The sequence below is a fragment of the Zalophus californianus genome, chromosome 9 (assembly GCF_009762305.2).
Source record: "Zalophus californianus isolate mZalCal1 chromosome 9, mZalCal1.pri.v2, whole genome shotgun sequence".
Taxonomy (NCBI): domain Eukaryota; kingdom Metazoa; phylum Chordata; class Mammalia; order Carnivora; family Otariidae; genus Zalophus; species Zalophus californianus.
The window spans coordinates 100,235,110-100,248,073 of NC_045603.1; the positions used below are offsets into that span (position 1 = coordinate 100,235,110).

The 12,964-nt window shown below is 40.8% G+C and overlaps 1 protein-coding gene across 1 annotated transcript in view; it reads right to left on the minus strand.

Moving 5' to 3' along the window:
* NDUFA9 (NADH:ubiquinone oxidoreductase subunit A9) overlaps nucleotides 1-12,964 on the minus strand; it is a 41,441-nt gene that overhangs the window by 10,734 nt on the left and 17,743 nt on the right. Inside the window, exons 6-7 of the mRNA XM_027594953.1 lie at nucleotides 12,376-12,478; nucleotides 8,389-8,456 (exon numbers count right to left, since the gene is read on the minus strand). Coding sequence (XP_027450754.1) covers nucleotides 8,389-8,456; nucleotides 12,376-12,478 — 171 coding nt within the window. The remainder of the gene's footprint in view (nucleotides 1-8,388; nucleotides 8,457-12,375; nucleotides 12,479-12,964) is intronic.

Below are 12,964 nucleotides of genomic sequence, written 5' to 3' on the forward strand. Positions count from 1 at the left end.
AGGCAGAGGGAGAGGGAGAAGCAGATCCCTGGCTAAGCAGGGAGTCCGACACGGGACTCGATCCCAGGACCCTGGGATCATGACCTGAGCCAAAGCCAGACACTTAACGACTGAGCCACCCAGGCACCCCTGGCATTGTCCTTTTTGAGAAAGCTCCTTAAAGAACCCACTCCTCAAGGGCTCAAATGGTCTGCATATTGGAAGGTTCACCTAAATATTTTGTCTAGTCAGAACATGTTCACACTCAGACAGCTGCTGAGGCCTTCTTATTGGACTCTGCTCACTATCTCTGCAATCTCACCCCTTATCACTCATCCTAACGCTGTTACCATGCCACACAAATTACTAGGCAGAATCCTATGGAACTGCCAATATCCTACCATTTTGACTTTCCCAAATAATCATCCTATATGATTTCAGACCCCATGGTTTTCAACTGGGGGTGATTTTGGCTTCTCCTGGAAGGCCCTTTCGGCAAAATGCCTGAAGAGGTTTGTAGTTGTCACAACTGGGGAGGTAGTGCTACTGCCATCTGGTGGCCGACAGCCAGGACTGCTGCTGAACATTCTACTGTAATAGCCCCTCCAACAAAGAATTATCTGGCCCAAAATGTCAACAGTGCCACAGATGAGAAACCCTGTTCTCAGCGGAGCAGGATGGCGGAAGAGTAGGAGACCTGGATTTCGTCCGGTCTCAGGAATTCAGCTGAAGAGGGATCAAACCATTCTGAACACCTACGAACTCAACAGGAGATCGAGGAAAAGAATAGCAACAACTCTCTGTACAGAAAAGCGAGCACTTTCTGGAAGGTAGGATGTGTGGAGAAGTGAATCCGAGGCGATATTCAGGAGGATAGACGGCGGGGGAGGGGGCCTCCGTTGGCTGCTTCTGGCAAGTGATAGAGCCGCGGAGCACAAACTCGGAACTTTTAGAAGCCGGCTCGGCTGAGGGACATCACTCCAGTGGCTAAGCCGGGGGTGGAACCCTCGCGGGACAGTGTGGTCTCAGGACCCTCGGGGTCACAGAAAAACCCGGGATCCCTGAGTGTGGCACAGCTCCTAGGTATCGGAATGGGGAAGCCGGCTGCAGAGACAGAGCTGAGGAGCAAGCTCTCAGCTCCGGGTTGCCATAAACTGTGATCGGTGACAGTCGGGCCACTGCTTCTCCAGCAGGGATCCAACAAGCGGCAGATCCGGGGAGACTCCCCTCCCTCCCCCAGGAGGAGCGGCGCGAGAGCGCACCGCAGGGATCTGCTGGGTTTGGAGACTCCACACAGGAGCGGGTGCCAGAGATAGAAACGCTCGGTCACAGGCCGGGTGAGCACGGAATACGGCCGGAGACCGGGTAGACGGGAGTGACTGACTGCTTTTCTCTGGGGGCGCACTGAGGAGCGAGGCCCCGAGTTCTCGGCTCCCCCGGGGCGGAGTTTGGGAGGCCACCATTTTCACTCTCGTCCTCCAAAGCTGTAGGGAAAGCTTGCAGGGAAAAAAAGCTCCCGAGAGCAAACCCGAGCAGATTGCTTAGCCCGGAACCGACAAGGGCGGGGCAATTCCGCCTCCAACAAAGACATTTGGGGACCATGGCAACAGGACCCTCCCCCAGAAGATCAGCAAGAACAGCCAGCCAAGACCAAGTTTACCAATCGATGAGAATGGGAGAACTCCAGCGATAGAATACTGCACTTAGAATTCATGGCTTTTTTACCATGATTCATTAGTCTTTCAAAGTTAATTTTTTTTAACTGTTTTTTTTTCCTTTTTCCAACCAACATCTTATCAATCCCTTTTTTTAAAAAAACATTTTTATTTTTCATTTTTAGAGTCATATTCTATCCCTTCATAGTTGTTACCTTTATTTTTGGCATATATATATATAAGTTGTTCTCTCTTTAAAGTTTTGAGATAGTTTCTTCTAACATATCAAAATATACCCTAAATCTCTAGTATATGGCTTTTTTCCAGTCTCCTGCCTGATCACTTTCTTTCCCCCTTTTTTTCTTTCTTTCCTTCTTCTTAATCCTCTTCTTTATTTTTTCGAACACCTTCTGATCAATTCCTTTTTTAAAATTTTTCATAATTTTCATTTTTACACTAATATTCCATCCTTTCATCGTATCAACCCTTATTCTATACATATATAAGACTTTCTTTCCTTAAAAATTTAGGAGGCACTTTCTTCCAAAGGACCAAAATACACACAAAATCTAGTGTGTGGCACTGATCTATGCACCAGCCTGATCATATTTGATCATATTCTGTTTTTTTTTTTTTTTTGGTTTGTTCTGTTTTTGTTTTTATCTTTTTTTCTCTTTTTTTCTCTTTCTTTTTTCTTTCTTTCCCTTTCCTTTCCCCTGGTTTCAGGTCTTTTCTGATTTGTTTAGAGTATATTTTCTGGGGACGTTGTTAACCTGTTAGCATTTTGTTCTCTCATCCATCTATTCTCCTCTGGACAAAATGACAAGACGAAAAAAAGCACCTCAACAAAAAGAAGAAGAGATAGTACCATCGGCCAGGGACCTACTCAATACGGACATTAGTGTCATGTTGGACACAGAGTTCAGAATCATGACTTTAAAGATACTAGCTGGGCTTGAAAACACCATGGAAGTTATTAGAGAAACCCTTTCTGGAGAAATAAAAGAACTAAAATCTAACCAAATCGAAAAGGCTATTAATGAGGTGCAATCAAAAATGGGGGCACTAACTGCTAGAATAAATGAGACAGAAGAGAGAATCAGCGATATAGAAGACCAAATGATGGAAAATAAAGAGGCTGAGAAAAAGAGAGATAAACAACTCCTGGATCATGAGGGCAGAATTTGAGAGATAAGTGATACAATAAGACGAAACAACATTAGAATAATTGGGATCCCAGAAGAAGAAGAAAGAGACAGAGGGGCAGAAGGTATATTGGAGCAAATTATAGCAGAGAACTTCCCTAATGTGGGGAAGGAAACAGGCATCAAAATCCAGGAGGCACACAGAACCCCTCTCAAAATCAATAAAAAGAGGTCAACACCCCGACATCCAATAGTAAAACTTACAAGTCTCAGAGACAAAGAGAATATCTTGAAAGCAGGTCAGGAGAAGAGATATGCAACCTATAATGGTAGAAACATTAGATTGGCAACAGACCTATCCACAGAAACCTGGCAGGCCAGAAAGGACTGGCATGATATCTTCAGAGCACTAAACGAGAAAAATATGCAGCCAGGAATACTATATCCAGCTAGGCTCTCATTGAAAATTGAATGAGAGATAAAAAGCTTCCAGAACAAACAAAAATCAAAGTAATTTGCAAACACGAAACCAGCCCTCCAAGAAATATTGAAAGGGGTCCTCTAAGCCAAGAGAGAGCCTAAAAGCAGCATAGATCAGAAAGGAACACAGACAATATACAGTCACAGTCACCTTACAGGCAATACAATGGCACTAAATTCATACCTTTCAATAATTACCCTGAATGTAAATGGGCTCAATGCCCCAATCAAAAGACACAGGCTATCGGATTGGATTAAAAAACAAGACCCACTGATGTGCTGTCTGCAAGAGACTCATTTTAGACCCAAAGACACCCCCACATTGAAAGTGAGGGGGTGGAAAACCATTTACCATGCTAATGGACACCAAAAGAAAGCTGGGGTGGCAATCCTTATATCAGACAAATTAGATTTTAAAACAAAGACTGTAATAAGAGAAGAGGAAAGACACTATATCCTACTTAAAGGGTCTATCCACCAAGAAGATCTAACAATTGTAAATATCTATGCCCCTAACATGGGAGCAGCCAATTATATAAGGCAATTAATAACAAAAGCGAAGAAACACATTGACAACAATACAATAACAGTGGGGCACTTTAACACCCCCCTCACTGATATGGACAGATCATCTAAGCAAAAGATCAACAAGGAAATAAAGACTTTAAATGGAACACTGGACCAAATGGACTTCACAGACATATTCAGAACATTCCATCCCAAAGCAACGGAATACCCTTTCTTCCTAGTGCCCATGGAACATTCTCCAGAATAGATCATATCCTAGGTCACAAATCAGGTCTCAACCAGTACAAAAAGACTGGGATTATTCCCTGCATATTTTCAGACGACAATGCTTTGAAACTAGAACGCAATCACAAGAGGAAAGTCGGAAAGAACTCAAATACATGGAGGCTAAAGAGCGTCCTACTAAAGAATGAATGGGTCAACCAGGAAATTAAAGAAGAATTAAAAAAATTCATGGAAACCAATGAAAATGAAAACACAACTGTTCAAAGTCTTAGAGATACAGCAAAGGCAGTTTTTTTTTTTTTAAGATTTTATTTATTTATTTGAGAGAGAGAATGAGATAGAGAGCATGAGAGAGGGGAAGCAAAGGCAGTTCTAAGAGGAAAGTATATAGCAATACAAGCCTTTCTCAAGAAACAAGAAAGGTCTCAAATACACAACCTAACCCTACACCTAAAGGAGCTTGAGAAAAAACAGCAAATAAAGACTAAACCCAGCAGGAGAAGAGAAATAATAAAAATCAGAGCAGAAATCAATGAAATAGAAATCAAAAGAACAGTAGAACAGATCAACGAAACTAGGAGCTGGTTCTTTGAAAGAATTCACAAGATTGATAAGCCCCTGGCCAGACTTATCAAAAAGAAAAGAGAAAGGACCCAAATCAACAAAATCATGAAAGAGGAGAGATCACAACCAACACCAAAGAAATACAATTATAAGAACATATTATGAACAACTCTATGCCAGCAACTTAGATAACCTGGAAGAAATGGATGCATTCCTAGAGATTATCAACTACCAGAACTGAACCAGGAAGAAATAGAAAACCTGAACAGACCTATAACCACTAAGGAAATTGAAGCAGTCATCAAAAATCTCCCAACAAACAAAAGCCCTGGGCCAGATGGCTTCCCAGGGGAATTCTATCAGACATTTCAAGAAGAATTAATACCTATCCTTCTGAAACTGTTCCAAAAAATAGAAATGGAAGGAAACTTCCAAACTCATTTTATGAGGCCACCATTACCTTGATCCCAAAGCCACACAAAGACCCCATCAAAAAGGAGAATTACAGACCAATATCCTTGATGAACATGGAGGCAAAAATTCTCTCCAAAATACTAGCCAATAGGATCCAACAGTACATTAAAAGGATTATTCACCATGACCAAGTGGGATTTATCCCTGGGCTGCAAGGTTGGTTCAACATCCGCAAATCAATCAACATGATACAATACATTAACAAAAGAGAGAACAAGAATCATATGATCCTCTCAATAGATGCAGAAAAAGCCTTTGACAAAGGACAGCCTCCTTTCTTGATCAAAACTCTTCAGAGTATAGGGATAGAGGGTACATACCTCAATATCATAAAAGCCATCTATGAAAAACCTACAGCGAATATCATTCTCAATGGAGAAAAGCTGAGAGCCTTCCCCCTAAGGTCAGGAATGCAGCAGGGATGTCCACTCTCGCCACTGCTATTCAACATATTCAACATAGTATTAGAAGTCCTAGGCACAGCAATCAGACAACAAAAAGAAATCAAAGGCATCCAAATCGGCAAAGAGGAACTCAAACTCTCACTCTCTGCAGATGATATGATACTTTTGTGGAAAACCCAAAAGAGTCCACCCCAAAACTGCTAGAACTCATACAGGAATTCAGTAAAGTAGCAGGATATAAAATCAATGCACAGAAATCAGTGGCATTCCTACACACCAACAAGACCAAAGAGAGAAATTCAGGAGTCGATCCCATTTACAATTGCACCCAAAACCATAAGTTACCTAGGAATAAATTTAACCAAAGAGGAAAAGGATCTGTACTCAGAAAACTATAAAATACTCATGAAAGAAATTGAAGAAGACACAAAGAAATGGAAAAACGTTCCATGCTCATGGATTGGGAGAACAAAGATTGTGAAGATGTCAATGCTACCTAGAGCAATCTACCCATTCAATGCAATCCCCATCAAAACACCATCCACTTTTTTCAAAGAAATGGAACAAATAATCCTAAAATTTGAATGGAACCAGAAGGGACCCCTAATAATTAGCCAGAGGAATGTTGAAAAAGAAAAGCAAAGCTGGTGGCATCACAATTCCGGACTTCCAGCTCTATTACAAAGCTGTCATCATCAAGACAGTATGGTACTGGCACAAAAACAGACACATAGATCAATGGAACAGAATAGAGAGCCCAGAAATGGACCCTCAACTCTATGGTCAACTCATCTTTGACAAAGCAGGAAAGAATGTCCAATGGAAAAAAGTATCTTCAACAAATGGTGTTGGGAAAATTGTACAGCCATATGCAGAAGAATGAAACTGGACCATTTCCTTACACCACACACAAAAATAGACTCCAAATGGTTGAAAGACCTCAGTGTGAGACAGGAGTCCATCAAAATCCTAAAGGAGAACACAGGTAGCAACCTCTTCCACCTCAGCCACAGCAACTTCTTCCTAGAAACATTGCCAAAGGCAAGGGAAGCAAGGGCAAAAATAAACTCTTGGGACTTCATCAAGATAAAAAGCTTTTGCACAGCAAAAGAAACAGTCCACAAAACCAAAAGACAACCGACAGAATGGGAGAAAATATTTGCAAATGACCTATCAGATAAAGGGCTAGTATCCAAAAACTATAAAGAACTTATCCAACTCAACACCCAAAGAACAAATAATCTAATCAAGAAATGGGCAGAAGACATGAACAGACATCTTTCCAAAGAAGACATCCAAATGGCCAACAGACACATGAAAAAGTGCTCAACATCGCTCGGCATCAGGGAAATCCGAATCAAAACCTCAATGAGATACCACCTCACACCCGTCAGAATGGCTAGAATTAACAAGTCAGAAATGACAGATGTTGGCGGGGATGTGGAGAAAGGGGAACCCTCCTACACTGTTTGTGGGAATGCAAGCTGGTACAACCACTCTGGAAAACAGTATGGAGGTTCCTCAAACAGTTGAAAATAGAGCTACCATACGATCCAGCAATTGCACTACTGGGTATTTACCCCAAAGATACAAATGTAGGGACCCGAAGGGGTACGTGCACCCCGATGTTTATAGCAGCAATGTCCACAATAGCCAAACTGTGGAAAGAGCCAAGATGTCCATCGACAGATGAATGGATAAAGAAGAGGTGGTATATATACACAATGGAATATTATGCAGCCATCAAAAAAATGAGATCTTGCCATTTGCAATGGCGTGGATGGAACTGGAGGGTGTTATGCTGAGTGAAATAAATCAATCATAGAAAGACATGTATCATATGATCTCACTGATAGGAGGAATTCTTAATCTCAGGAAACAAATTGAGGGTTGCTGGAGTAGGGGTGGGGGGTGGGAGGGATTGGGTGGCTGGGTGATAGACATTGCGGAGGGTAAGTGCTATGGTGAGCGCTGTGAATTGTGCAAGACTGTTGAATCACAGATCTGTACTTCTGAAACAAATAATGCAATATATGTTAAGAAAAAGAAGAAGAAGAAGAAGAAGATAGCAGGAGGGGAAGAATGAAGGGGGTAAATCAGAGGGGGAGACGAACCATGAGAGATTTTGGACTCTGAAAAACAAACTGAGGGTTCTAGAGGGGAGGGGGGTGGGGAGATGGGTTAGCCTGGTGATGGGTATTGAGGAGGGCACGTTCTGCATGGAGCACTGGGTGTTATGAACAAACAATGAATCATGGAACACTGCACCAAAAACTAATGATGTAATATATGGTGATTAACATAACAATAAAAAAATTAAAAAAAAAACTAATGATGTAATGTGTGGTGATTAACATCACAATAAAAAATTAAAAAAAAAAAAAGAAACCCTGTTCTCAACATAATATGGAACCCAACATGCTCTTACCTCTGGACTCCTGTACATACTGTTCCTTCTACTTGGAATGCTCTTCCCCAAACACCTTCGTCTGACTTGCTGCTAGCCATCTTTAAGGTCTTACCTTCAATGCCGTTTCTTGTGGGAGGCTATCCCTGAACCTCAAGTCTGGATTCAGTGTCCCTCTGCCATATTACATAAATCCTCTCCCTATCACAGCACTTACCACACTGCATGACAACTGCTTTTCTAGCCTGCCTCTGACTGAGGCCAACACAAGGAGAACAATCTGTGTCTACTTCATATCTCTATATTCCCAGTGATGTGTACAGTGTGCCCAGCACATTCAATCTATTTTTCTTAAGTGAGCAAACAAGTGAACACACAGAGAATACATGTACCTCTTAGGTAAACTGAGAGGCAAGCAGTTAGAGCAAGTTGAAAAGAAAATGATGGAGTTACAGGTTTAGGATAAAACCAGAAAACTGATCACCTGCCTCTGAATCCAGCCAAAGCCCCTTCATCCGGATACTTACGTATACTGGTTGCTTCACTGTCTTCTTGCCCAAGGAAATAAGAGGTACACCACCAAACCAACGAGTATCTGGCAGAGGAAAGAGAAGTATGCTTTAGAAGGCTTCAACTACTAGAAGCCTCAGCAATATCCACATGCTCCAGGTTAGCAGAATCATTTTGCAAAACTGAAATAATGGAATAAATGTAGCGGACACTGAGGAAGCTAATGGGCAGACACTTGTCCGATAACAAACACGGAAAGGAAAAAGGCCAAATTCTTAAGGACGTGGAGAGCACGGGAAAATGGTCAAATGGCTTGGCCACTTGGTGCATGGCCACTCCCAAGATGGGACAATCACTGCACGCCATTCTAAAGAGGAACACAGGAATCAGTAGATCAGCAACACAACATGGGTAACTCAGAAAAGACCGCTCTGGTAAAAAAATGGAAATTTAGGATATGATGAATGCATTACCACAAATATGTGGGAAATGAAAAGATTATTTAATACATGGTGCTGAGACAATCATTTTACTAAAATGAGGAAGAAGAGAGGGAGGGAGGGAGAAAAGGCTCACATCTCACCATAAACCAAAGCAAATCCCAAGTGGATTGAATGTAAAGGTTAAAAAAAAAGCCTTACAAAATTTTTTTAAAGTAGACATTATTTATAGGAGCATCAAAAAGAATAAAACACTCAGGAATAAATGTAACCAAGTTGGCTAAAGACTTGCACATTGAAAACTGTAAAACACTGCAGAAAGAAAACTTTTTAACTATTTATTTGAGAGAGAATAAGAGAGTGGGGCAAGGGGCAGAAAAAGACGGGGAGAGAGAATGTCAAGCAGACTGCAAGCTGAGGGCAGAGCCCGACGCAGGCTTTATCCCACGACCCTGAGATCATTACCTGAGGCAATACCAAGAGTTGGATGCTTAACCAACTGAGCCACCCAGGCGCCCCACTGAAAGAAATTTAATAAGCCACAAATAAATAGAAATGCATCTCATGTTCATGGTGGAAGACAACACTGTTAATATGTCAAACCACCCAAAGAAATCTACAGGTAATGCAGTCCCTATCAAAATCCCAATGGTATATTCTGCAGAAGTATAGAAAGCTCCATCTTAAAATTCATATGGAATCTTCAGGGACCCCAAATAGCCAAAACTATTTTGAGAAAGAAAAATAAAGTTAGATCATATGGGAGATTTCAAAACCTTCTACAAAGCTACAGTAATCAAGATCCAAACAGTGGCATAAAGATAGACATATAAACCAGTGGAATAGAATAGAGAGAAATAACTTTTGTATGTATGGTTAAATGATTTTTTTGACACAGTGCCAAGACCATTCAATGGGGAAATGACAGTGTTTTCAATGACATCAGTTTCAATGATGCTGGGAGAACTGAATATCCATATATAAAAGAATAAAGTTGGACCTTTACCTTACACCATATACAAAAATTAACTCAAAATGGATCAAAGACTTAAACATAACAGCTACAACTACAAAATCCTTATAAGAAAATATGGGGGAAAGTTTCATGCCACTGGATTTAGCAATGATTTCTTGGCTATGATACTAAAACATAGGAAACAAAAGTAAAAACAGGTAAGAAATGAATTTGGGGAACGGGGGGAAGACAGTGACATAATTCAGTCCAAAGCAGATGATAAATTTTATTTTATTTTATTTTAATTAGTTAATTAATTAATTTAGTAGGCTCCATGCCCAGTGCAGAGCCCAACATGGGGCCTGAATTCACAACTCTGAGATCAAGACCTGAGCTGAGATCAAGAGTCAGAAGCTTAACCGTCTGAGCCACCCAGGCAACTCAGTAAATTTTATATTATATGTTTTCTACCACAATTTTTTTTAAATTGGAAATTAATACAGAATGTGAAAAGACATGAGCAATCAGGGTGAAAAAACACAGGATAAAAATATCTAAATTGGATAAATTAACTGTGGTCTATACATACAATGGAATATCATTCAGTTATAAAAAAGAAATGAGCTATCAGCCATGGAAAGACATGAAGGAAGCTTAAATGCAGAGGCTAAGTGAAGGTAGCCAATCTGAAAAGGCGACATAGCATATGATTCCAACTATATGATATTCTAGAAAAGGCAAAACTATGGAGACAGAAAAAGATGAGTGGTTGTCAGGTATTAGGGGTGCAGGTAGCAGGGTAGGGAGGGAAGGATAAGAAGGTCAAGCACAGGAGATTTTTAAGGCAATGGAACTATTCTCTATGATAATCTAATGGTAGGTAGATGTCATTATACATTTGTCAAAATCCACAGAATGTACAACATAAAGAATGAATCCTAATGTAAATTACGGACTTAATAATAATGTATCAATATTGGCTCATCAATTCACAAATGTACCACACTAATGCCAGGTGTTAATAATAGAGAAAAGTGGGCGCCTGGGTGGCTCAGTCAACTAAGCATCTGCCTTTGGCTCAGGACATGATCTTGGAATCCTGGGATCGAGCCCATGTTGGGCTCCACGCTCAGCGGGGAGTCTGCTTCTCCTTCTCCCTCTGCTGCTCTCCCTGCTTGTGCTCTCTGTCAAATAAATAAATAAAATCTTAAAAAAAAAATAATAGAGAAAAATGTTGTGGGCAGAGATCGAGGGTTTAAAGGGTATGTGAGAACTCTGTGCTTTCCATTCAACTTTTCTGTAAACCTAAAACTACTCTAAAAAAATAAAGTCCATTAATTTTAAAACAATTTAAGTAAATATGCCAACAACAAAAAATAACAGTAAATATAACAAAAGATGTTATAATATATAGTCTAAATCAGTAAGAAAAACATCTCTCAAAAAAACAAATACACATAGGCAAAGGACATACAAAGAAAACTGAAAGAAAAAATACGAATAGCTGACAAGGAGAAACAGGAAGCTACTGATAAAACTGTACCTCACCAACCATCCTAGTACTTCCTAGGAGGGTCAGAATCTTCTCCGAATACGTAAGTGAATAAATTGAGAGGTAACTGGTAATTTGATAGAATCAGAAACTAAAGCTGGGTTCTTACCACAGACTTTAAAAATGTATTTGCCCTTCCCACCCCTACAAATGTACAGGGAAGTCACTTTTTTTACCTGTAAAATCTCAAAATCTCATCACTTAGTCAAGGAGACTGACTTCCTCTGCCAAGACAAGTCTAATTATTAAGCAAACAGAGCCTGAGAGCAAGCATAACATGATGCCCAGCCCATGAAAGCAGTTTACATACCAATTTAGCAAAGGCCAAACTCCTATTTATTAGTCCCTAATCCCATTCCACAGAAATTGCTATTAACAAGGAAGACTGACATGATTTCAGGATCATGAGGTTGAGCCCCCTGTCGGGCTCTGCATTCAGTGCAGAGTCTGCTTGAGATTCTCTCTCTCCCTTTGCCCCCCCACCTGCTCACGCACTCTAAAATAAATAAAATCTTTAAAAAATAAACAAACAAGGAAGACTGATTACATGCACCTGATAAACTACGATGCTGCCTCTTTGTCTTTCCAAATCAACATCCAAGGGACTTGGCAATCAGACTAAAAGTGAGAAAGTAGTTAAGAGGGGCTTCATATGAAAAATATAAATAAGGCCAACATTTAAGCACTGACTACGGGCCAGGGACAGTGACATGCGCTACTTCATTTCAGTAACACACCACTCTTGAGACAGACATTTTCATCTCCATTTCAATATACAAGGAAGCTGCCCCTCGTACACCTGCCACAGTCACAGAACTAGTCAGTCTCTGTTTCCCAAGGCTGCACTCTTCCCGTGAATCTAAGGTGCTTCTTTTCTTAGACAGTAATGAAGACCACACTAGGCACACTGAACCTCTGGGGAGAAAAAGGCAACTGGGGGAGAGAAAATATACCTCAGTCTGTCGAGTCAGAGAACACCATTAGCTTGCGCTTAACTTCGACCTGGTTAACTGGTATCCTCTTTTCTACTACTAAGAATACAAGAAAGAATACATACTTGCAAAATGATTGAGGAATCTATCCTCTCTTCCAAAGATGTCCGATGGCTTTATGATAATGGCTTCCGGAAATGCATCTCTCACTTCCTTCTCTCCAACGGCCTAAACAACCAACCAAACAAAAAATAGAGTTCAGAGGTGAGTGAACAGAGCTTGCGTTCCTTCCACTATCAGGACGTTACTTGTATTTCAAAGGTCAGTTTCTCCAGATTAAGGCAGGATTCATAAAAGTCAGTTACAGAGAATTTTTTTTAAATAACACACAAAAATGCCCTGCCTTTAATGGCTCTTGTTGGGTTTCTTCCTATATTTATCCTGGGGAAGCTTACGCAGAAGAAGGAGAAAAATCAGAGTAGAATTTTTCCAGACTCCATTTTCCTTTCTAACCATAGGTTCTCTAGATGGTGTCACCAATCTAGCAGCCTGCCAGAGAAAGGAGAGTGTGGTCGGAGGCCATGATATGGAGGTGGCAGCACACATACCTACCCAGAGGAGTGGAGACAGGCCAGGAACCTTCCTAACCTCAACACCCTCGTTTGTTTCCATCTACCTCCTAGACGAGGCCTCTTTCCGTGCAAGTATCAGCAC